General features: G+C 34.3%; 1 protein-coding gene across 2 annotated transcripts in view; it reads left to right on the top strand.

The window, feature by feature from the left end:
* LOC128993767 (dedicator of cytokinesis protein 3) overlaps nt 1-26,928 on the top strand; it is a 101,006-nt gene that overhangs the window by 61,422 nt on the left and 12,656 nt on the right. The window contains exons 7-33 of one of the 2 annotated variants that reach the window (XM_054417747.1): nt 2,168-2,252; nt 2,735-2,770; nt 3,549-3,694; nt 5,063-5,144; nt 5,515-5,617; nt 6,055-6,264; nt 7,178-7,310; nt 7,765-7,879; nt 8,357-8,519; nt 8,865-8,944; nt 9,486-9,678; nt 10,304-10,494; nt 10,659-10,759; nt 11,311-11,554; nt 12,197-12,395; nt 13,080-13,228; nt 14,529-14,633; nt 15,706-15,981; nt 16,575-16,734; nt 18,596-18,744; nt 19,117-19,202; nt 20,354-20,371; nt 21,837-21,999; nt 23,632-23,877; nt 24,657-24,851; nt 25,424-25,565; nt 26,493-26,668. In XM_054417747.1, the coding sequence (XP_054273722.1) occupies nt 2,168-2,252; nt 2,735-2,770; nt 3,549-3,694; nt 5,063-5,144; nt 5,515-5,617; nt 6,055-6,264; nt 7,178-7,310; nt 7,765-7,879; nt 8,357-8,519; nt 8,865-8,944; nt 9,486-9,678; nt 10,304-10,494; nt 10,659-10,759; nt 11,311-11,554; nt 12,197-12,395; nt 13,080-13,228; nt 14,529-14,633; nt 15,706-15,981; nt 16,575-16,734; nt 18,596-18,744; nt 19,117-19,202; nt 20,354-20,371; nt 21,837-21,999; nt 23,632-23,877; nt 24,657-24,851; nt 25,424-25,565; nt 26,493-26,668 (3,946 nt within the window). The remainder of the gene's footprint in view (nt 1-2,167; nt 2,253-2,734; nt 2,771-3,548; nt 3,695-5,062; nt 5,145-5,514; nt 5,618-6,054; nt 6,265-7,177; nt 7,311-7,764; nt 7,880-8,356; nt 8,520-8,864; nt 8,945-9,485; nt 9,679-10,303; nt 10,495-10,658; nt 10,760-11,310; nt 11,555-12,196; nt 12,396-13,079; nt 13,229-14,528; nt 14,634-15,705; nt 15,982-16,574; nt 16,735-18,595; nt 18,745-19,116; nt 19,203-20,353; nt 20,372-21,836; nt 22,000-23,631; nt 23,878-24,656; nt 24,852-25,423; nt 25,566-26,492; nt 26,669-26,928) is intronic. The other variant, XM_054417748.1, reaches the window with a different exon arrangement.

The raw sequence follows: 26,928 nt of genomic DNA, 5'->3' as shown, positions 1-26,928 counted from the left end.
TAAAATGTCTAAGTTCAACGGTAAAACCTTTCCAAGCGGATGATGTTGTACATAGTTTGACACACCTTGTAATGTTTGTTACTTGGATAACCAGAGTTATTTCATTTTCCTTACTTCTATACACCGTATGTAGATTCACTGCAGTATGCTATGGTGGTATGATAGTGCATCACTGTGCAATATGCAAGGCTCTATTGACATGATATGAGGGGAGAGATGACCCTCACCTTGGATAGGACAATTACATTATCTTCTGCCAACCACCAACACTTAACAAAACAGTCAAAGTCAATGTCATTTAAATAATATGCCTGTTTAATGTTGTAAAAATATACTCTGACACCTTCGATAATCCTACCATATTTAGTGTCAAGGCCTGAAATCTGAAGGGAATAACTTACGGTAATTGGTACATTTTAAATAATGATTAATTGTTCTTTTAAAACTTAGTATTGATATGAAAAAAATAATCAAATCGAATAATACACCTTTCATCTTTAAATTTAAAAAAAATCTTCCGGTGGGGGGGGGGGATAACTGATACTGTAAATGCTAGGAGATCTCCCCTTTGGTGTACAGTCCTAGAATGCTTTCAAGCTTTGTACTATATGAGCAAATTAATTTTTAAGTTAAAGTGTACATAACTAAAATTGGTTGACTATTGTTTTGATTATTATAGGTGATTTTGGAATTATTTCTGGGAATCCCAAAGAGTTTTGTAATTCAAAAACTTCCTGGTCATGCATTGTCAAATTATTAAGAGCCAACTTTAATCACATACGTTTTTAAACTGTTTAGTCGCGTTGATATCAAAACCTTTGTGATATGGTTTAGTATCTACTCAATTGGTAGACCTAAAACTTATTGTTACATAGCAATTCTGGTTGGTTATTGGAGGCATTAGAACCTGTATTTGCTCAATCCTAAATAACAAGACAAAAATGCCTCTGTCCTACACAATGTGAGAACACAAAGTATGTTACAAATTGTGAAGATTATTTAAACTAACAGTGGTCAATACCAAAACCAATAACCCCCATTGTAGTTGTCACATCTATATATCTAATTCCGTAAGCCCAAAATTTTACAATGAAATTGTGAGCGAACCGGAGGGCGTAGAAAGCTGGGAGGGGTCTCATTTTAAAGGTCTGGGCATGAAATTTTGGGGAAAATTATTCATTTTTCTTAATTATGCACCAAAAGGTTGTGACAGAATAAAATAATTCACATTTAAATAACATGGGAATCTAGGTCATGTTTGCTTTGTTTACATTAAAACATGTGGTTTAACTTTATTTAAAGCATATGGTAATATGTAATATGCACTGTAATATGTATACTAACCCTTAAGAGAGGTTGAACCTACCAATTGACTATATTAATTTAATTGCACGATCTGGAATGCCACCACACAAATTAGTTTTAAAAGTTGGTTCAATAGTGATGCTCATTAGAAATATGAAGTTAGGGTCTGGATTAGTTAATGGAGTACGATTGGTTGTGTTAGGTATTACTGGAAAAAGTGTAAAGTTAGTAGTAATTACTGGAGTAGGCAAAGGAAACGTATTTTCCATGCCAAAAATAATACTAATATCCACAGATCCTAATATGCCGTTTAAGTTTACAAGGAAAATTTTCACAAAAATTGGCATTTATTTGAAAAATTTATCTCCATGTATTTTATCTAAGTGAATTTGTCTATATTCAAAGAAATGTATATACATTTAATTAATAGTCATGAAGATTATCATTGAAAATTATCCTTAGTTGTATTATGATTAGAAAGTTTATACTATAAACACACCGCATGAAAAATCCTTTGTAATTTTTATTTTTAACAGAGCAGACCTCAAAATGCATTATGCAGGTATGTAATAACTATTATACATATTATAATATACAATAATGTTAAATGATAATCAAGGTAGGGTAACCCATGGGACTAATAATTTGTACAAAATAATTACTACAATATATACATAGGGGCTACTGCCCCTACAAGCCACTAGTTGTGCATATTTCTGCTTCAATAAGTCTCTAAGCTGTAGCAGTCAATCACTACTCATGCAAGTAATTTTATCTTATATTTATGGACATTTTTGTCATTGTTAACACCTACACTATTGCGTCTACATGGAGCATGTACATTGGTATTTTTCTGTTACAGAAAGCTGGGACTGGACCTTGTACCAAGATGTGGTGCAGAGATGGTGGACCCAAGCTCCATGAGCATTGTGCAGCTATATCAAGTGGTGAGACGTATATAAATGCTGACAATTTGAACTAAAATGTGTTCACCTTTATACTTAATAAATAAATATTCTAATTTATGCTCACAGGGCTTACACATACATGCCATTTTTTATTTGGAAGTAAAAATTCACTTCCCATATTTAAGTTGTAGCCAGTTTTAGAATGAAATTAACGTTGTGCTATTGTGCTACCGACCCAAAATTGATAAATTTTGTAAAGATATATCTCTAAAAAACTACTGTACTTAGCAGATTAGTGAAGATAAATAACTAATTGTGAACAGACAAATCCAATCATAGGTGATCCAATAGTTTAAAACTCACCACACCTATGTGAAAATGTTGGTTTTAAGGATATATTTTTTTATTCTTATTTTATTGACCCACACATTGACTATTTAATTTATGATTGATTTCACAAACATTACGATTATGAACAAATCTGGATTGAATTAGTTTACTTTGTTTTCTTTCTGTTTTAGCACATGCAGAGCTCAGAAAACTCAGGAGGAGTTACTGTGAGTAAATTAGTTATCATAAAATGAACTATCATCAAGGCTTCTCATAGGTTCATTGCACATTTAGTAATAGGTTTTCCGTAACTTCTTAAATGATGAGTCTACATGATTGAGTTAAAAAAATCATTGTTTTAAAGATCCTTGCTGTGGTATGTTTTATTCTCAAGTTATTTTGTACAAGTAGCCTTTATCCTAGACAAACTAACATAAGCAGTCTTCTCATATCATTGTAAAATCTGAAACTTGTTTTTACAAATGCTTCATGATGGTGATGTTGAGCGCTAGTGTTACGAAAATGTTTAAAAACTTACTTTAGAGTTAATTTGAAGACTTGTGCTTTGCTGTTTGGTTATGAAACCAGCGGAAAAGCTATTGTTTATGATTAGATAATATTTTTGGTGAAACTAGTTTTTAAATGTCCAGAAAGATATTGCAAACAAAAACTCGTCCCAGCATTAACCGAACGGAACTAACATTAAAATTGTCTTCAGCTCCTCCCCATAGCCCCCATTTACGTTGCTTGCATAAGGATGGCATATGGATACTTAACTTTTTTATTATAAATTGTGTAAATTTATATTCTTTATTTTGGAAAACCTATTCATATTCAATTGGTAATTCTTAAATTGTATTATCTTTTTTACTGATTTAAACCTCTCTCATTTCAATCATAATTTAAAAACATTTTGTTAATTTGTCTGAAAATGTGATTGTTGTAACAATTTCATTTGTCAATAATGTACTACCTATACGTTCTAAAAAAATATAAAATTTTCAGGCTAGAGGCACCATGAAGAAGAAGGAGAACAGCAAAATATTGACCCATCACTTGTACCTTTGTATGAGAGACTACGGCCAGCATATGTTTGAGGATACGGAGATATACTTCTCCTTATACGATTCTGTCAAGAGTAAATATATCAGGTGAATATACAGGAGGTTGTCTGTATGAAGAGATCGACTACTTGTAAAACCACTAAAGATAAATTTTTTAGAAATTTGTGCAAAAATTTACTTGCAAAGTTGACATTTTAAGCACTTTTACAAGGAAAAAGTTGTATCTCTTGCAATCTGAATCCCTTTTCAGATTGGTGTAATTTGGAGCTGTTATTTTCCAGTTGGTTTAGCCTATGAACAAATCTGAAAGCTTGATAAAATAATTCAGAAAATACCTAAAAGAGTATTCTTAAATGTTATTACCTGTAGTGAGATACCCGTCATCACTAAAATAAAATGTGCAAAACAACCACTACAAACAAATCATTAATTGTATCAAATAAAATTAAAACAAACATTAAAATTTTTCAAAAGATTGGCATTCCAATAGTGTTTAAGATAAAGACAGAGAAATATATTGGAAAATAGGGCCCGAAAATACGGCTACGATCATATCACTCAACGTTCATGCCAACACAGGGCACAGGCAAAAACCTCTCGCGGGCCAGGACCGGCCTGTGGGTCGTAGTTTGGAGACCCCTGACTCAAATACTGTATGCTCAAGTACTACTTGATGTGACAGTACAAAGCTTACTTTATCAGATATTATTTGATTTACCGAACTGATACGTTTAAACCGAGTTCCACCTTCCGTTGGTACATAGAGAAAAATTTTAGACCTGGAATTCACTTTTACTTTTGGTGGTAAAGATAAATTTTAAATCCTCTTATTAACTGAAATTTTAGTCACATAGGCTATATTGTGTTATATACTTTAAAAGGGTAATATAGATTTGTTAAATTTGATCGATTTAGGGATGATGGTTTTTGTAATTTGAGATATTCAAGATTTTAATTTATCGAGGTTTAACGTTGATGAGTGGTTTACTGTGGTCTAAAATTACTCAATAATGTGCAACTCATGTTTACAATCATTTTTGTGTCCATGGTCCTTGGGCTGACATTTCTTTTGGACACATTATAAAAACTAAAAACTAAAGCAACAATATGGTTTTGAATTTGATTGAACGATCATGTAATAGCTGAATTTTCTTGACTTTTGTCTATTGCATTTGTTGTAAATGTTGAAGGACAATAAAACATTTCTGATTTGATTCTACTGATTCATTCCTAGGGTGTAATAATACTTTCAACTAGATTCAACGCCCAGTTTTATCAGTTGTTAAAGTATAGTAACCTCCATATTTGAACAGTTTATAGTATTACTACTAATCCTTCTATTTGGTAAAGTGTAAAATTGTTCTAAGCGTAAACCAACCATTTTTTTGAGTGGTTGAAAAAAAATAACTTAGTTCTCAAGTTTTAAAAATTACTAATAGTCTATTTTGATTTCAGTGAAAGGTTTCTAGTCCGAATATCAAAAGAAGGTTTTGCAAACTATGTGGAGAAGCTGAGTAGCAATTGTACAATATTTACAGTAAGTAGATTTGAAATTTGTTCTATTTCCCGATGCAAGAGATATAGCAAGAGATAAGGCAAATACACTTTGTTGAGTATATTTTCTTATAATAACAATTTTAAGTTTTTTCCACTGGGATGACATTAACGGATAACCTTAATTTTTTCTCCATTCCATGGAATATAAAATGGTCTTTGTAGATAACACTTTTTGACCATTTAACAGTCACTTCTTATACTGTATTTATTATAAACGAGAGCTCTTTCTTTATTTTTCTTACAGTGATTTAAAGAACATCATTTTTCTTTTCTGTCTCCTCACCCTGTTTCAATTGCTGGTATATCAGCTAGTTATTAATAATTTAATGAATTATTTTGTCTTTTTTCAGGACTTGGGAAATGGGGACCTTACCAAAAATGTGTATGTCATTGCCCATATTTTGAGGATAGGCAAAATGCTCTACTCATCAAATCAAATATCAAATAAGAAAGGTGAGTGAGATCTATAAGTTAAAGCTGATTGTTGTTTTAGATCAGACATAATCCTAATTGTAGCAATTTATACTTTAAACAATTGTGTGTGATCATTTTGCAAAATGTGATGCTTCAGTTACTAGGTGCTGGTTCCACCCCAGTTTAGTTAAGGGGGTTCATTAGTTAATGAACATATAACACGTGTTCATTCAATATTTTAAAACCCTTCAAGAGGGTGGTGAGGTAGCCTTACTTCTTATCCTCTGACGCTCAAATAGTTACTTAAATCTGGTGTTGCACATCCTTATAAACAAAAGCCAATTTATAGAACATAAGCTAACATAGGCTATGAACGAAAGTAACAAAAGCCAATTTATAGAAAGGACCCAATCTCTGGGCCCACGTTAGCTTGTCCATAACTATAACTGACAACTTATCTTGTTCTTGGTCCATAGCCAGTACATCCTCCCAGAGTGGAAACTTCAGTTTTAAGAGGCCGCACGGAGTGGCTGTTCTGAACATAGAGGAGATGTTGACCTCCGGAGGTGAAGAGAAGGAGTTTATGTTCAAAGTCTATCAGGGGGAGGAGAAGGACTTCCATCAACTGCACGATTTTATAATTAAAAAACAAAACAATAAGTTTAGTCAAATTTCTAGTCATTATGGTAAGTACAATTAAACTAATTAGGATAATAGCTAATAATATTTGGTATACTGCGATTCAACGTTATTAAATAATTCAAAACGTTAGCTCGACCAAAGTAACAAAATTATTACAGTAGCTACAAATTTACTATGAAACTAGTTTTACAACCCTGGAACTTTGACAACTTACCTCTAGGTTTCTTTAGGAATTTTATCTTTCTTATATTCAATTTATCGATGGTTTCATTTGGATACAAGTAAAAAATACCTTTAAAAAATATTGTATTTCCAGATCAATATCTATTGTATTGAATAAAATAACCTTGTCTTTCTAATTTCAAATGAGTCAGTTTGTGCATAGTCAAACAATACAATTTTATTTGAATATATTTTTAAAAGTTTGCCATCAACTTGTACTTTAACAACTACACAATTGTTGGCTGTAGTATGTAATAGCTTGTTTACATAGAAATCTTCTGACAACTCGTTTTATAACTGTTTTGATAATAGTTTACCAATACATTTGATATTTTTTATTTCATTGTTGTTTTTACAATAAAAAAAAGGTATTTCTGTTGATATTGTTAAACCAGTTCAATGCAATTTAAAGTTTTTATGACTTATTGAATTTAAACTTAAGCCATAATTTTGTTAAACCACTGACTATGTCACTATTGTTGAGAAAATGTATGTTCTATTGTTTAAATTTGTAAGCTGCTTTGAAATGTTACTCGCAAGCAATTTAACAATTAATTATATAATCAACACAATTTAGAATAATCCGTTATATAATAATAAAGTATTAAAGTATCTATAGTCATATAACTGGTGTTTAAAAAAAACTTTTAATCAAGTATATTTTTTACGACTTTCTTGAGGTAAACAAACAGTAGGATAATGCTCTTATAATATTTTACTTGTATTTTATTCCAGGAATAGCTTTATCAATGAGAATTTTACATGGAGAGCTGAATAAAGTGAGGGAAGAAAACCCGCTGTTATTCAAGAGCATATCTTTAACAAGAAAGTTGGGTTTCTCGGATGTTATCATGCCAGGGGATGTCAGGTGAGAGAAATAAGAAGAACTGTCAAAGTTTTTTTTACGATTTTGTTAAATATGAAAGTTTTATGTCATCTATCAGGATTCTCCTTTAAAGGTCCTACAAAGATAAATGCTCTTATAACCTCTAAACTGGGCCAAAACAAACCGTATTATACACTAACGTGACTTTCTAATCTTAAAATCTTAACTGTAAAACAATCAAAGTAGTTTTTCTGTATTTAATCACCTTTGGTACACTTTTCTTATGTCAAAATCTGGCAGTATTGTCAAAAACACAAAAAAGAATGATGAAATAGTCATCAAAGAAAAACACAGATCTACTTAACTATGGATGGAAAGGGATAACGTTTTTAACCTATGGAAATAGCAATCCCGCCGAGTTTCGTTCTTATTTACGAAAGATATACTTTAAAACCTTGTTTATAAGGCAATTAAATTAACTGTGAGTATTTAACAGGAATGACCTTTACATGACGCTTGAGAAAGGAGAGTTTGAGAGAGGGGGGAAGACTACTGGCAAGAATATTGAAGTTACTGTGCTGGTGTTGGACAATGAAGGGAAGCTGCTTCAGGTATTTATGTTACAAATGTCAACATTTAATATGAAACACCTCAGTTGTGTCATCAGAATAAGTTACAATTTTATAGGGCTTTATTCCCTGCTTGTCGTGTAAAAGGGGACCACAACTGTAATTTGCTTCCGTTTTGTTTGGGGCTATTACTGTCCAGGGATTTAGATTTAGTTGCAGCAGTTTTGGGTGTGTTCAAAATTCTCAAGATTTTGATAGCCACTCAGGAAAATGTCTTGCTGTATTTTCACCTGTGATGCATATTTTCACAGCCTCCTCTATAATACAAGGCCTCTTCGTCGGTGTGTATCAACTTCACTAGTAATAACAAATGCTCTGCTATAAACTAGTGCAACAGCTGTTACGGTTTGCCAGGACACTGGTGTTGCCACTTTTGTCTCCCCGTTGCCTTGTATTGTAGGAGGCTATGGTTTTTTACTTGTTGTGCTCTTATCTATGAAGGGTTTTGTATTGACACAGGAATGCCTCTGGGGAGCATCAGGGATGGAAGGCAGCTCAGACTACCAGTCCATGATAGTGTACCATGACAACGCTCCTTGCTGGGCTGAGACTATCAGACTGACTGTACCCATAGACAAGTACGCTACAGCCCATGTTAGACTCGAGTACAAACACTGCTCTAGTAAGTACAGTCGTCTTGAAAATTTGTACAGAAAATAGTAAAAAAATGAGAACATGCAGGCTTAATTTACTTAACAATCCTCTTGGTAGAGAAAGACTAGTTTTGCTACAAAATTAATTTTTTTGAATATCGAGATTGGGGATACCAGTACAGTTGTACTTTGTGGTTGGTTGGGGGTGCAGTACAGTTGTATTTTGTAGCCTAATATTTTTTGAGAAGCTGCTACTTTAAGGGAAAGCTACCTTGTAGAAGCGGCTTTTTTAAATTTATAACCCCAAAAATTTTGATAACCTTCAAAACATGTTTCACACAAAAGTTTGTTATCATTGTATTCATGTTTTCCAGCAAAAGACAAACCTGACAACAAGAAATTGTTTGGCTTCTCGTTTGCTCGGCTAATGGAACCAAGTGGTGCAACTTTGCAGGTAAAATATCATTTGAGTCTTAATCTTTCTTATCTGGTTTTATGATTTACACTTCTGCCCATTGTTAAAGCTGTGTCTCTGTGGTATTCTGTCTAGGAGTTTAAGCTCTAAGTCAACTCATCCTATACATGGGGTGAGTTCGGGGAAGAAGCTAGTTTAAAATATTTTAAACTTCCAAAGGACCCCAAAAGTGTACAGTCTTTGTGTATATTTGTAAATATTGTGGAGAGTCCTCATTGTTTTGAGAACTTGAGGAATCATGCAAGGTCATTTAGACTAGACTTATTTAAATAGATTTGAGAACAAATAAAATGAAAATGTTAGGCTTTTTAAACTTGGTAAATATTTTTATGTTGAAAAAATACATAGGGATGGGCTGTCAACCTTGATGTAACGAATCTCCAGATCACCTGAACTCAATGTAAAGAACCTCATTGAAACGTAATACTCAATGTAACAAATTGTTGGTTGCATCTAAATTGGGATTCTTTATATCTATATTGCACTGTACTGAGAGTCAACTGGGTCTGTATGATCGCAGGACGGAGGCCACAGGATGTTAGTGTACAGATGTGGTGAGACAGCCAAGCTACACCCTGACCAGTACCTGGGACTGCCAGCCACCACTAGGGATCTGCAGGATAACAATGCCACGTCTACGATGTACGCGCGGAGCAACAAGGAGTGTGTCAGCATACGCACCTTGTTGTGCTCCACCAAACTGACTCAGAACGGTACGAAACCATTCCATCCACAGTTTTTGAATAAAAATATGTGTAGTTGAATACTTTTTTTTATACTTTTCATTGAAATGGTGACCATACAAAGAAGGTATTTTAAGCCAGGTATGAATGGAGATGAGTGTACTATGAGTGGCGCGATCTTCTAGTCTTGTTAGTGACTAAGGCCGACATGAAAAATGTATCAGTCTAAAACATTAGTCTTACTAATTTAGTATCAAGTTACAATTTTTCAGACTTGTTTTTAGAATGATTTTGGAGTGACTTGTTTTGGCTATGTTTACTGTAGTAAAACATGTCTCAAACTGCGTACACTCATCAAAACTTCTCATCATTTGCAATTTCAAAACAAAATATTATAAAACAATTAAAGCAATATTTACAAGAACACCTTCACAAAGGAAACGTAACAACAGCTCGCTCCTGTATTGCGGGTATTGCATTGACTTTCTGCAGGCGTTTTTCGTATATGGATACTGACTCCCTCATGAATCGAATCGGTTTTTGACCACCACTGAATTGAATCGCGATTCGATGCATCAAATCGAATAGAATCGGAATTTCGATGCATTTTTGATGCATTGCACACCCCTATTACTTATGTTAAACTACTTTTCAGTTGACTTGCTGTCGCTGCTGCAGTGGAAGACTCACCCTGAGCAAATCAAAGTAGCCTTGGAGAGAGTGCTGATTCTGAATGGCGAAGAACTTGTCAAGTTTTTACAAGATGTTTTAGATGCGTTATTTTCAATATTTTCAACTGAAGACGGAAACTCCAATGACCATTCTGGACCTGTCTTTCATGTGTTGGTAAGTTTTCTTTTAAGAATATAGATACTTGTATCTATTTTAACTGTATATACAGTTGTTGTTGCAGGAAAATAAAAAATAAATTAGAATGTTTTAAATAAAATACTTAAACAAATACAAACAGTTATAAAAATTTATACTCTCTAATTAGTTAATGGTTATAGGTGAGTATTTTGAGTCTACTAGATGATCCCAAGTTTGAACACTTCAAGCCAGTGATGGATGCCTATATTGAGGGACATTTTGCTGCTGCTCTGGTGTACAAGTGAGTTGTAATTTCTTAAATTTTCTATAAATATAGCATACATAAAGCAAAAATGTTCTGTTTGTTACTAATTAATTTAACATTACCTGTGTGTGAGGTTGAGTGAAAAAATTAAATGAAAGTACAGTTCTAGAGTTGACTTAGATTGGTAGAAAGGAGTTAATGATTCCAGTTAAAAGTAAAACCATAAATAACTAATTAATGACGCTAATTAACAAAAAGTTTTTGTTAGATAGTAACAAAGCCAAGACTGCTCTCATACAAAAAATTTAAAAAATGCCAATGGCCTAGCTGAGTGATTATAGTGCTTGACCATCCAGGAATCAGAAGGTCGTCGGTTTGATTCTGTGAAAAGTCAGTAGCTTTAAGAGGGTTTGAACTGGATCCAGCTGTCCTTGATCATTGAGCTTTTAAGTTCTGGCTAAAGAAGTGGATGATCTTGATCTTGGTCAGTAACAAAGCTACTCAAGCCATGGCATTCCATTCTACACCCATCCTTCACATATTTGGGCTATACTTTGCCCAGTTGGTAATGGCATCTATGTTCACAGGGGTCTACTGACTAGCGTGAAGCATTGTGCCACATGGGTGAGGGCGACCCATGAGCAGGAGGCTATACAGAAGTGTTTCCGCTCCCTGGAGTACATGTTCAAATTCATCATTGAATCGAGGTTCCTGTTTGCTCGAGCCATGGGCAACCAGTTTGAAGATAGCTTCAAGCGGGACTTGCTGGGTGTCATGGCGGCACTGAATGGCATGCTGGTCCGCACCTACGACGTCATCTTGCCCACACAGGTGACGTATTATTTGGGATTCCAAAAGTTAAATTAATAAGAATATATCAGAACAAACTGTTTTATTAAATACATTTTTGCTTCAGTATGATACTTGCTTAGACCTAAAATTTAGCTTAAATTATCAGTTGTTAGGTGGGAATTCCAAACGATTTTTGGGTTGGTGTGAACAGAACAATTTTTTTTTATGTGTTTCAATCATACTACAGGATTCATACTACTGGAGTACTTTTCGGTTCCTACTTTCTACAAAGGATATTCTTTGATTCATACGAGATCACCGTAATCCTCCAAATTTGCTCTTTCCGTTCACAAATCTTTTGTTTCTTCACATATTGTGGTTATATTTGAGTTTTATACAAATAAAAATTTGAATGGACACTTTTTCATTAACACAAGGTCACAAATAAGTAAATAAGTGACAAATAAATGTATTAAACCGTAAATATGAAGCACAAACTTTTAAGAACCATAAATTGGTTCAGAGGGGTAATTTTTTAACACACTTTTAAAATTCCTCTAAACTTGCACTGAGTTTTTAAAGAGGACAACACAATCAATATTAGTCCTAAAGCTATAATATTTACAGCTAAGAAGGTGGAAAGTCTTTTCACACATTAATGTTTGAGTGTACTGTTTACAGATAGCTCTGCTACACAGTATCTCTGCAGTGTATGATCAGCTGACTAGAGTGTTGGCCCTCACTGATGTGGCCATGCTGGCTGCGGAGATGTTGGACAGTCTGCCTACTCGCACTACAGAGCTGCCTGCACAACTGACGCAGGCCAAGTTGGTTGCTATACGTAACCTGGTTACTGGCAAGCTGTTCAAGCAAGATGATGGTATGTTGGTGTATCTTTTATTCTGTGAGCTGGACTTTGTTTCTTAGGTTGGGGTCAGGTCGGGTCAAAAATTTTGGATTTCAGTGCTCAGGCCATAATCGGGTTGGGGTTAAAATCAGGTTGCTTTGGAAATCGTAATATTACAATCGGGCTATACAATATTGTACATTATGTTCTCCCCCATATTGCAGTGAAATACTGAACATCTTCTGCAGTCATAGCAAAATCTTGATCAATTTTCCTAGGCCACGGTAAGATTGTGAACATTTGCCCCGGTCACCGCTAATTTGAGGACATTTTCCATGTTCACAGTACTTCTGCGAACATCTTTTGAGGTGACCGCAAAATCAAGAACATCTTAAGCGGTAATGGCAAAATAGAGAAAATCTTCTGTTATGATATGATATAATATATTCTGTTGATATGATATAATATATTCTGTTCTGTGATCTTGAGAGCATCTTCCGTGGTTTTGGATAAATCGTGAACGTCTTCTGTCATTTCAAGAATTTGTTTGCTAGCTATTTATTTTCTCAAGTACATTTACTATTTACAAATTCTAATCGCTTAATAAATGGTATTGCAAATAGACTAATTGTAAATTGGATGTCAACCAACATCCAGTATGTATTACATAAGTATAATTAAGTCTACATAACTTATTACAAGTACCTGGTTTTGCAGAGGCAAGATATTTGCTGCTGAACACTTGCTGCAAACACCTGCGTATGCATCTGGCTCACAGGGACGAGCTGAGACTGTGCTCTGAGATATTGTCGGAGATTCTGTCCTACATCTTCCAACAACAGAGGCTGGAGCAGGTCAATGGCAAGGTGAGCAGAGAATCACTGTCGGACTGTAGAGAGTTGAAACCAAGGTACCTACACTTGTTAGTTACCATGGCGCTCAGAGAGGAATTTCTACAGTCATGTTACCCAGGGAAATAAAATACTTGGGCATGCACTTAGATGCAAAGCTTAATTGGAAGGCACATATCTGGACTAAAAGACAACATCTAAATTTAAAAACAACTAAACTTAATTGGCTTCTTGGATCTAAATCAAAACTTAGTACACAAAATAAATTGTTACTGTACAAAACAATTATAAAATCAATTTGGACTTATGGTATTCAGCTTTGGGGATCAGCAAGTACCTCAAACATTGAAATTATTCAACGTTACCAATCAAAATTATTACGTAAAATTGTCAACGCACCTTGGTTTGTTACCAACAGAACACTTCATAATGATCTTCAAATTCGAACAGTCAAAGAAGATATTACAAAATCTAGTGAAAAATATATTATCAAATTGGAAAATCATTCAAATCATCTTGCACTTAATTTATTGGACAATCACAACACCATTTACAGACTGAAGCGACATACGATATTGGACCTACCATTCAGATTCGGCTAAGTGTTATCAAAATTCTCTTTGTTAGCTAGTGTTGACAGTGGTCAATCACTAGCTCATGTTCTTCAAGTTGTTATTGTATTACTATTTATATCATTTGCTTATTGTTCAACTTGAACAGATTGTAAATTAAATAAAGTTAAACAAAAATTTTACCCAGGCTCTTCAGATAATGTGTTGCCGTAATTTAATCAATTTATAAGAATGAATCTAAAGTTTTGTGGAGATTCAAATTTCAGAAATTCTGATTTAGTAAGTCAAATCACTGAGAAGTGTGTTAAAATTTAATAACTTTTTAGAAAAGATGTTTTTATAAATACATTTTTCTTTTCCTTAGAGTGCACTCTATTTTAGAGTTAGATTTTTTTGTGTTCCAATATTCCCTGAGATACAAGATTAACGATTGTATTTTTCAGATTAATTTTCAATATTGATCTAATTTGAGTAATGTGATTAAAGTACTTAATATTGGCTACAGTTTTGAACTGTCTTAATTTACCAAACTTACTCGAAATATGTGCCAAGGTACCATATTGTTGACTGTGATTGAATGCAAAATAAACATTACTCAAAAGAACTTTTAAAGGTAAAATATAGATGTATCAACAAATTAATTTAAGGTTGGTTACAGTTCGTTTTTCTTAGGAAGGTCAAGTGTAGATAATAGATATATGATGATATAGCATAAGAACGTAAAACGACTAATGGTTTTGTAGGTAAACAACAGTTTACACCTAGACCTGGAGATCCTTTGCAGAGATACATTGGACATGCTGATACAGACTGTGCTTATCATCATAGACAGATCCCCACCTGTGCTGGTGAGTTTGAAAAACTAGACATTCTATTCCTATGATAAAGTTACAGTTGTAGCCATTTTTAGAATCTAAATTAATGTACAATAGTTTAATTGAACCTCTGACTTAGTGTGCTTATGTAAACTAATATTTGACTATTAGGGTTCCAAAGTAACACTGTAAGAACGGTGGAAGTATGCTGGAAACTGTGATAAGATCAAGATGTGAAACTCCTGTCATGATGTGAATCAAATTCCAGTACTCTGTAACTTACTCTGTAACAGGGGTTAGTAATCAGTCATTCACCCAGTGTATCAGACTATCAAGTTTCCCAAAAACGGTAGATCAGTGGTTGCGTTCTGGGCTGAGAAGCCAGACTTTGGTTTGAGATCAGCCACATACACCTTCTTATCATTTCGATCAACACTGACTCGCTCATGTTACTTATACTATAAAGTTACTTCACTGACTTTAGTGCCTTTAGATCACTGTGTATTGTGTAGACTAGTAGTGTATGTCAGATTTACCTTTGTTGTTATTGCCTGAGTTCTTGTAGGTAAGGTGTTTGTGTCATCATATGCATTTCGCCAGCCTTGTGTGGCAGTCTCAGGGGTCTTCTTGTGATGTAATCTCATCTTGTCGCCAACCCTATAGTTTATACTTACTTACATAAATACTTACACATACACAGCCGGTAGTTGATTCTATCAGACAACGTTACGATGGACACAATGCGAGAGGTCTTTCTTCTCCCGTTTAATTTCTTGAACTGAGGGTGTTGGTATTTGGGCTGTTCGATGGTTGAAGCGTAGTTTGGACTTTCCTGGTTTAGTTGAGCAGGTGATTTGATCTCTGTAGTGTTGCTGGCTTATTTCTGTGTTTCTGCCAGACAAGGGGAGAAACGCATAGGGTGACACTAAACATCTTAGATAGAAGAACTCAGGCTACAACAACAAAGGTAAATCTAATATACTTCAAGTTCTTGTAACTGGGATGGCAAAAAAGTAGTGTATGGTGACATGCAGGGTCAATTCCCCTTTTCTTTATTCATCCTTCCAATGCAAAACTCTTTTACATGCATACTGTCTTGTCGCAGGGAGGACTGGTTGCCTGTCTGGTAGGTCTACTGCAGCTGCTGGACGAGTACCACTACAGGAAGGTGTGGGAGGAGCTGCGGGAACGCAAGCCACTCAAGGACTTCCTGCTGCGGGCGTTCCTGGTGCTGCGTATGCTGGTGCGCCAGGATGTGTTCCCACCGGACTGGCTGGTCATGAAGATGGCCGCCAATCATGTGATCCTCGGCGCACTGCAGGAACTGGCTCACCCACTAGTGCTGCGCTTCCTCGACTCACGCTGCCACTTTGACTGCCAGGTACAGTTTGTCGATGTGTTTCTCATTCATATAAACTTAGAAAAAAAATTCTCATTAAATCTATCTTTGTTACATAGAATAAGGGCAATCAGTGTCTTATTTGATTGTGGATACTGGATAGTTCGTCATCCAAAAAATGTCTAAAAATGTAAACAACTAGTAAGAAAAAAGCAAATGCAAAAAAAATGTTTTACCCTAATTAAAAAAATTGGAAATGTACAGTATTTAATACATAATATCTAATCATTACACCTGTATTTTAAAAATTTATAAATGTTTATGTATGTTTTTAAATGTTATATATGTTTATGTATGTTTTTGAATGTTATATGTTGTATTTTTACATGGATTTTTCTCGTTTCTGGGTCATCTGACCTTTCTTAGACCAGTTGAGGTTGTATAATCAAGAATCTACTGCAAAATGGGATTATTTTATATGTAACCAAAATTCCCAGATTAGAAATTAAATCAGCAAATTCCTTCTGATTCAAAACGGTCTCACTATTAATTTTCATCTATTGTTAAATGTAATTGCTTTATGGTTTGCACATTTTAAACTCTCCAACCCAAACACAACCTGGATGATTCCACAGGTATGGTCAGACTATTTCAACCTCGCTGTAGCCTTCCTTACGCAGCCATCATTGCAGTTGGAGAAGTTCAGTGAAGTCAAACGTGGGAAAATTGCCACAAAATACGGAGACATGAGGGTAAAGATGGGCTTCCAGATACTGTCTGTATGGTCAAAGCTGGGTAAGTTGTAGCAATGTGAAATTGTTCATATTTAGTAGCACATATGATGCTGGTCCATAACACATTTGTATTGTGCCACATATAGAGAGACAATTTGCGTGCTACACATAATATACAGGGTGATTGAAAAGTCCTGAAACGGTGTAATAGATTTTTACCATTATAGATTAAAAATTGAAACTTGGTATATCAATAAAAGCCATGAATGTATACTATTTTGAGCTATGATCACTTTTCTATCCCTAAAGGGGTGCGGCCCACGAGGAGTCAGACAAAATTCTTAAATAGCAGCATAGGTCAAATATGGCATCACGTTAAAGGTCTTAGTTAGCAAAACACATTGCCACAAACTCCAACTCAAAAAGTCAACTGAGTCAAAAATGAAAGCTGTTCAAAGATGCATTGAATTTGCAATGCTATTATACTCTACCTCCCAGAGGGGCGACCGCTAGAAGTTTGAAGAAAATCATAAACCTAAGCGTTGGTTGATATGCACATCAAATTAAAGGTCTTTATTATTGGTAGAATACAATACAGCAAATTTGAGCTCAATAGAACTATTGAGTAAAAAATGGCGGCCGTTCAAAGATTCAAAATGGCAGATTCAAGTAATATTTGAACAGATGCCATTTTTATTTCAATTGTCCGTTTGAGGTCGGGTTTGCGGAAATGTGTTCTTCTAACTAAGAACTTTAATTTGATACCAAACTCTACCTATGCAGCTATTAAGAGTTTTGTCTTAGTACCATTTGAATTTTGTGATTCCTCCTTGGCCGCCCCTTCAAGAGATAAAAAAGTGATAAAGGCTTACAAGAGTAGACATTTATATTATATTATATTATATTATATTTATATTATTGGTATACCTAGTCTCGTTACTTTATCTAGAGTGGTAAAAAATATATTACACCGTTTCGGGACTTTTCAATCACACTGTATGTTACATATGACTGTTGGAAAATAATAGTAAATGTAAAATGGAACCAAGAAGCGTTGAATTACTAAACCTCACTGTGCATATATGCCCGCAGATTTAAGTATTGAGACTTTGAGCTATACTGTGATCTTGTGATGTTGTTGTGTTGTGATTTGGGATGCAATTATACTCCTCAAATACCCATATTGCAGAAAACCTGAAGTCTAAGAACATTTCTATTTGATATTTAAGGTTTTATTCAAGCAGGTCAATATTGAAAGGATGATATCAACACTTATATCCAAATCCAGTATAATTAACATTAGTGGAATGAGTACATAGGGTTTCTACTTAAAAGAAAAAGATCCATCAAATTATAGCTATGTTCTATCAGATTAAGGATAAAATGGGAGATAAGGTGTATAAACCCCCCAAAACTCCTTTTCTGATGTCATATTGGGTTAGTTTGCGTATTCATTTACAAATGAACGATTACAAAGTTAACAAAATCAGACAATTTTTTTTTAATTACCGCGTTTTTGAACATGTATGTATCCATGAGTTTAAACAAATGTTTTTATTTCCAGAGGCCATAATGTTCTTGTTCTTGCCTCTAGGTCTTTACCATTACAATTACATCAAACGCTGCCAAAAAGGCTGAACAACGACAGCAATGGAACAGTTGGAGATTTTAATGCCACCAAAATCAATACAAACAACCTGTTAAGTGACAAAAACACACTACAGTCCAAGTTCAAATTGTGTATTTTTAAAGTCATTTGGTGACTTTCTTAATCCACTTATAAAATAAGGTGACACCATTATGATCAAGAAGTTACATGAACTCACTTGCACAGGCAATTGAACCTTTTTATTTGTCAATTAATTGGTTTGGAAACACCACAAACAAGCAATGAAGAATATAAGTAGCTATACTCATTTCAGGTGAACATAAAATAAATTTCATCCCATCAATGGTTGGACCTTTCTTGGAAGTGACTCTAGTGCCTGAGCCAGAACTGAGGAAAGCAACTCTTCACATATTCTTTGATATGATGGACTGTGAACAGAGGGTGCATGGAAACTTCAAACAGGTAATCACTTATTGTGCAAACACTCTTCTAAAAAAAACTATTTGTGGTACTGTTTACTATCAGGCTGCAATTTTTGTTTGCTAACCTCAAAATTGTATTAGTACATTATGGAATAGCTGCTAATCACACGTCATTAGTAAGTTATATGTGTAAACAATAGAAATGGAAGCATTTCCAAGCCCGGTTGCGCCTCACTTGTAAAACACAATTTCATACCAAAAAGAACAACTTTTGCTCCTAGTGTCTGTTGCTTGACTTTTAAACTATGGTATGTTTTGAAGATGTATATGATGTATTAATTGTGTACTTAGAGCTCTGAACAAAAAATAATACATTTTCCTAAATAATTTATAAATTAATTTTTTTCTCTAGGTGGAGTCTGAACTCATTGATAAGCTTGATATCCTGATAAGTGACAACAAAGGAGATGATGAGTACAGACAACTGTTTAACACAATGTAAGTCAATTACACATTGAAGTTACACTAGTACTGCCGCTCAGTATCCGTCATATGTTTTATAGTGAGGGTGATACAAGCGGTCATGTTTGCATTCCCTCTAGCCATTAGCGAATTTCCCTATAGGTCAGTAGCTGTTACCGTAGGTGGCAAAGTAAGAATTAGACCCGGGACTGATTTACTTTTGCAATTTGATGTCCCCAGAGGCCAAAAACACTATTCGCTCAAATTTTATGTATATATGTGTCCCTGAACGCAATAACTCAGGAAAGTTTGGTCCAATTTTGATAAAATTTGGCTTGAAAATGTAGGGCGGGATGAATTTCAATGAGTTTGCAAAGAAATTGGGTTATGTGAACAAGGTATTATAGGTTTTTGAAATTTTCGAAAAGTTTTTAAATTTTTTACCCTTGAAACATAAAAATACCCAATTTTTGTTGCAACAAATTGTAGAGCTTAAAAAAAAACAAATTGTACATTGTTGGGCTGTTGTACAATTAAAGTGTAGGGAGAAAATTCTAACAAACTGTACACTGAATGATGAAGAATTTGTCAAGGCTTTCCATGAGATTTAAGATTAAAGATTAATTATTTGGTCATTGAACATGAAATACAGTTATAGACCACATCAGATTATTAAGTTAGTCTACATTGGCTACATATAAAATATTACGTATCAGGTACATGGTGAATAGACATTTTTAAATTGACTAGATAATGTTATTCTTTTGAAGAAAAAGAAATTTGTTGTTGGTTTGCTTGCTTATGGACACATGTTGATGAAGTTTTGATAGTTTATTTATTTAAAACTATACTATTCATTAACATTCGGCCAAAGAAACTTTTTACCTTCCCCTTAGCAGCAAACCGTAGTACTCATAAAATGTAAGTTTATTTAAATGGGGAATAAGTCTTGTTTATATGGAAATATTTGAGTAAAAATCCAATCAGAGATGTTGAAATTAGCTTAGTCTGCAAGTTTGCTGTGGCGGGGGTATTATTTTACTGCATTTAGTTATAGCTTTGACTATTAATACAACAACGTTATAGAGTAACTGGTTTGGCATACTTGTACATATGCCATTGAAAAATAGTAATTTAAGTGAAATATTCTGAACAGTTACTTTATTTCCATGCCTCATTGAATCCAGGGAACATCTCAGTTCAGTGTAAGTAATAGTACTCATGTGATTATAAATTGTAGATATGGTAATACGGGTACAATTGTCATTGTAAAATTTTAAGAAATTAGAAAATCTTAAATTTGATTTACCTTTGTTAGAAGCATGAACATGTTGTATGTGTGTAAGAATTGTTTTTATTATTGTACTGAAGTGAGTTCTACATGATCACTTGTAATAAATACTACTTTATGGATGAGATCTTGAAATAACTAATGTTATGAAAATAAGTTGTCACTCTCAGCCTCCAATTAAACAACTTATTCTAATGTTAAGCTAAAACTTGAATTTTTTATTAAATTAAATTTGTTAATTTAATCCACCGATTCTTTACATCTACTTCATAATACTATTGAATCTACAATAATGGGATCTTGTTTAGTTATTTTTGTTTAGATTTTGCTAGTTGTAGAACAAGTATGGTTTTTAATTTGATTATTTTTTATTTAGTTCAGTATATTTTTGATTCAAGTAGTTTAAAAGTACTGGTATATCTAGTCTTTTTGGTTAGAGTGTTTTGTACATAGAATGTTAAGTTTAAGCATGATAGAACTTCTTTATTCCTTTATCTGCAAAGGAAATATCTCCATTCAATCAGGAGATTCCGTAACTTAGATATGAGGGAAGGCTTTGCAATGCCGGTTATGTTTTGCTTCACCGTACATATTTCCCGTGATTTAACTTATTTTTGTCTCTAATAAAATAAAATGTAAGGAAACTTATAAAAAATGAGCTTAATGGAGAAGCCAAAAGCTTTTTTTCAGTAAAACAAAATAATACTTTTTACTTTCTTTATCCAAAATAACTGAAAGAAAGTTATATTATATTTTTAAAATTTCATAAGAAAGTAGTAAATGATCCAGGGAGCAAAGTAAAGCGTGGACGTGAGTTATAATTTTCTTATTTTCATTGTGATACTAATTTGAGTAAAACATATGTCTATACTAGCTGTTAGACCTAAAACCTAAAACCTAATCAAACCAAAAGAACAATTTGATTTAAAGCTGTTTTCCATTACAGGGATGGCTTATTTGACTGAAATTACTAATATGTACACTGTACAGAATATCTGTTGTGACCTAACTTCTAACTCTAAATATTTATTTATTGTATTTAAAGATATTCAATTCCAAAAGTCTCTTAATCATTTTTATAATCACTTGACAACCACAGTAATTAATTGATTCCAGCTCCAATCACTGACCCAATAATGAGCAATTAATTGCTGGAACATCAACAATTTATCATTCATCTCCATTGGTGATGAAATATCAGAAAATAATTTACATATTGGTCTCAGAATGTTTCATTATGGTACAAAATTACCTCCTTTTATTTTAAATGTACAACAACTTTCTGAATGCATACACATATTAAATTTATTCAGGGACTATGAATCCTCATTAATCCAGACTGTTACTGTTTAAGTACTAAATCATCTATTGTCTGACAGATTGCTGGAGAGAGTTCAGCAGGAAGACCCTGCGTGGAAGGAGAACGGCTCGGCCTTCATCACATCTGTGACACGACTGTTGGAGAGACTGCTGGACTACCGCAGTGTCATACAGGGTGACGAGAACAGGGACAAGCGCATGAGCTGCACCGTCAACTTACTGGTAAAGTGTGATTAGTATGATTTGAACTTTGTGTGTGAGAGAAAATATATAGCCATGAATGAGAGAGGAAAAAGAAGAAAAGAAACAAATAGTATTGAAAATAAGATATTAAGAAAAGTTTTTGGACCAACTTAAGACAACGGTGAATGGAGGCATAACCAGAAATATCTTCGACAGTTGTATAACGAATTGTGGAGGGATAGGAAGCAGGATACTTAGATGGACTGGACACGTACTATGAAGAGAAAAAATTCAAACTTAAAAAACATTTTGAAGGGAACGGTTTAATGAAGAAGACCGAGGGGAAGACCAAGAACTAGATGGTGGGATTACGTCCAGCAAGACGCGAGACTTTTGGGAATTCAAGAAGGCTGATGTTAGAGAAGGATGGAGGCGCAATTTTGTACAAAATGGCCTTAACAGACAGTATGAATGAGAGAACAATATTGGGAAAAATCAGGATGGCAATATTAGGGTAGTTAGGCCAAATGAAAAAGATACATGAAGTAGTAGTTAACAACGGGCAAGAAATTTGTGGAAATTTGTTGGTTGAAGTAAATCTTAAGACGTAATAATATAAAAAATGCTGTATGGATCTAGCAGAGGATAGGTTTTGGAGGGGGGAATTTGTGAGACTGGTGCTAAATTTATGATGATTTATGAAGAGAATGACTTTTTTATTTATTTTGAGTCGACATGTGAGTGTATGTAGTGACTCCACTACAGAGTCCCTTATATTTTATTCTTTCTTTTCATTTTGGCTTAATGTTTGGGCATTTCTATTGGATGAGAAGTTTATTGTTTGTAAAGTAGAGTAGTAGTCTAGTCGTTGTGCAGTATTAACTAGGTCATTTTGAGTTTATTTTCAGTTAAGCTATTAATATATTTTTATTTGACTCCTATTTTTAATAAGCTGTCATGATAGGTGAAGATTGCAGCAACCCACTTATCACCACCTACAAGTTAGGATCATTTATTTAAATTGTCTGTACTGTAAAGTATATCATAAACATGATAGTATTAGTGATATTTCATTGACATCACTCACCTTTATTTTTCCTGGTGATATCCAGGACTCATCAGCTACAATTACACAAACACAATCATCCTGGAAAATTTAGTTTGTTCTTTTGCAGAATTAAATAAAGTCCTGCTTCCTCAGGGTCTGAAAACGTATAGTTGTCCCACTTAAAGGTTGAACGCCTATTCAAGACTGGGATATTCAGAATGATGGAATTTGTGTAAACAATTTTGAATATATGACAGTTAGGTATTTTATTTATTTATCAGGACTGTTAATTCACCCACTATACAAAATAACAACTACAAATAATAACTGATACAAAATAAAACTAAATTAAATAAAATTTTCTGTTTTCATTAAATACAGTTTTTGTACTTTAATAAAGACACTGTTAATAGAGTAAAACACTTAAAAATACTCTTATCACTTTTAACCTCTCCATATCAAGCCTCATTTCGGTTTACTTGCAAACTAAATTCGTTGAATAACTTGGTTTGATTTTGTTTTGCTTGGTAACATTTAAAGTTAAAGAACCTGTGATAGAAGTATTTCTACCAAGAGTAGAGTAATACGGTTATACCATACCATACATTCAACAATTGTTGCAGAACTTCTACAAGAACGAGATAAACAGGAAGGAGATGTACCTGAGGTATATTTACAAGTTGCACGCACTGCACGTCCCCGCAGACAACTACACAGAGGCCGGGTTCACATTGAAGCTGTACGCAGACTCTCTACAGTGGAGCAACAGAGCTGTGATGTCAGATCCTCTGGCGCAGGCCGAGCAGCCGGAGTGGCATCGCAAGGAGCAGCTGTACCACCAGATACTGCAGTACTTTGACAAGGGCAAGGTAAACAATTGACACAATGTCTTCTCAGTACAATACAATACAACATTTCTATTGTGAATTTGTTTGGAATCATATTAGTGCTATGAGTAATAAGTTCATGTGTTTTTATCAGTAGGTAATTTAGTGAAAATCCAATCAGGTAAATGGTAATTCGCTTAGTCTGCAGGTTTGCTGTGGCAAGGGTATTTTATTTTGACCAAGGGCCCAGTTAGTTCACCAGATTAGAAGGAATCATAGATAAAACATACTCCCTTAGTAGATTTCTCATCCTTATGGAACAGCTGAAGACAATTTTATTGTTAGTTCTGTACGGTTTATGTAGAGGTCGTGTTTTGTTTACAATTTGTTTCCCGTTATTACAGTCATTTAAAACCTCGTTTAAACAAATAATACGATCTAATCATAAACAATAAATTGTCCCCTAGCTATATAACCAAACAGTAAAGCATAAATCAAGAAATTAAACTTAAAATAATAGAAACAAAATTTTTTCAACATTAGGGCCCAGTGCCACCGTACATGAACTAGACATGAAAAACGTGCTTCAAAATTTACAATGGGATGAGAAGTCTACTTGTGTTGGTTAGCCTATGAAGGAATCTAGTATCTACTATATAAACTTGTTATCTTTGACTATTACGCTTGGTGTATCAGTTACTCAGGCTGGATTATAATATCTTATGGATTATAAGATCTCGAGTGATGTTAAGATGATGGATTTAGGTATATTTATTTGAATTTAGAAGCTGTATACTAAGTTACTGATGTGCTTGCTGCAGTGCTGGGAGCAAGGTATCCCGCTGTGCAAGGAGCTGGCTAACTTGTATGAGAAGAAGTTGTTCGACTACGGCAAGTTGAGTCACATTCTGCAGATGCAAGCCAAGTTTTGTGACAACATTCTCACACTGCTCAGACCCGAACCCGAGTACTTCAGAGTTGGCTTCTACGGCCTCAGCTTCCCTCTCTTTCTAAGGGTACATGTTTTACTATTGGAATGTATATTCATTGAATTGAATACTTTGAATCTAAACACTGTGTCTTCAAAGAAACAGGATACAATAAAACACCAATTAATAGAGATACAGAGGGCAAAGCCGTTTTGGATATCCTATTTTTCTGGTTAATCAGAATTAAGCATTTAAGCAATGTCTATTCAAAGAGACCTAAAATAGTAGTTATTAACATTATTTTTTAATGATTCATCTTGAAATAAAAAAAAAAACTCAATAAAAAAAACTCTAAAAACTCTTAAACTCTAATAACAATTAAAACTCTATACACAAAATAGTTTTCTTAAAATAATCAACAGTTGTTTACTGAACTTTATATCACAGTATAAGATCTGAATACTGAATACAGTAATAAGTTCAATATATTATATGTATTTTTATTTTTACAATTTGCTTAGTACTCTAGTTCTAAAAACTTATCACCGAGGAGTTTGCTCCCTTTGATGGTCATGAAAATACAAGCATGACAATGACATATTGAATTGTATAGAAATTCAGTTTTTGTATTCTATGTGGGAATTTCTATGGTTTTGCAGAACAAAGTGTTTATCTACCGAGGCCTGGAGTATGAGAGGATAGAGGCCTTCACCCAGAGACTACAAACAGAGTTTCCTTCAGCTCAGATAATGTCCAAGAACAGTCCTCCATCTCACGCAATACTCAACTCTGATGTTCAATGTATCCTTAAAACACAAACAGCACGGATAGTTTATGGGTTTTAATTTGTGCTTTCTATATCCTTGGTATTTTATTTTAATGGAAAGGTCACAACTCTAGTGTTTCTATCCAATGGCGACCTTCTGTTAAATAGCATTAATTGATAGAAAAATAATAATGGTATCTGGGTCTAGAATGCTAAACCAGCAGCCTTCTGATTTTCAAGCCAAGCACCAGAGGCGGCGTTTAGGGGGGGCCAGGGGGGGCAGTTGCCCCCCCACTTTCATAAGGAATATTATTTATAAAAATTATAAAATAGAATTATATCAACAATAAATCTAGATTTCGCCCCCCCCCCACCTCTCAAGCCCAATCGCCGCCACTGCCAAGCACTAGAATAACTCAGATACTAAACCAATTATAGAGTCCATTTTCTGTATTTTAAGAAACTCCTTTGTAAAATATCTGCCCCAACAAAGCGCACAAATTGACTGTTGTTTAATGAAGGTGAGTGAAATCACAGAAAACTTATTACTATAACCCAGAATGCCAACCGCATGGTAAAAAGCATTAAGTGTTTTGAGAGAGCTTTGCCTGTCAACCGTTTTGCTATGCTGAGTGCATGGCAACGCTGGTGGCGCTGCGTACGATTGACAGGCAAAGCTCTCTCAAAACACTTAATGCTTTTTACCATGCGGTTGGCATTCTGGGTTATAGTAATATGTTTTCTGTGGTGAAATGTTGTTTTCTAGCCCAGTGTGTCATTGCCACCTAAAATGTTCTTACACATATTGCTTGATTATAAAAAAAGCCTCTCATTTATATGCAAATAATGGAGATTAAGGAAAAGATAGTTGTTGATAGTCAACACTCAACAGTCAAAGGGTGTAAAAGATTTAAGATTTGTAGTCCATATATCAATACTATACCATCCTTGACTCTAAACAGACATACAAATCTGCAATGTGAAGCCTCTGCCAGATAGTGGGCCTCCCCAGGACGATCCTCCGCTTGCCTCGGTTCCGTTCAAGGTGGCCAGGTTCTACCAAGTGAACCAGGTGTCTCGGTTCCAGCTGGACCGGCCGATACACAAACCTCCCATAGACAAGGACAATGAATTCAAGGTAAACAAAAGTATTATCAACAATAAACAATGTGACTAAGAGTAATTATTTAGGGCCTTGAGTTTTCAGTGCTTGGATGTCTCAGTGGACATTGTTTAAGTAAGATAAAGAACACTTTTGGCTATGAAGAGGAGAATAGTCAACACCCTATTTCCAAATTAAAGTTGTAGACTGTAAATGAAAGTAGTTGATTGGGCCACTGACAGAGTTTGCTGACAGAATGAGTTTGATCAATTAATAATTTCTTTTAGTAGCGCTGC

This window comes from Macrosteles quadrilineatus, unplaced genomic scaffold, assembly GCF_028750875.1.
Source record: "Macrosteles quadrilineatus isolate MER2022 unplaced genomic scaffold, UCM_ALF_1.0 Scaffold_5__1_contigs__length_97177068, whole genome shotgun sequence".
NCBI classification, from domain to species: Eukaryota; Metazoa; Arthropoda; class Insecta; order Hemiptera; family Cicadellidae; genus Macrosteles; species Macrosteles quadrilineatus.
This window is presented reverse-complemented; position numbering and strand designations above follow the sequence as displayed.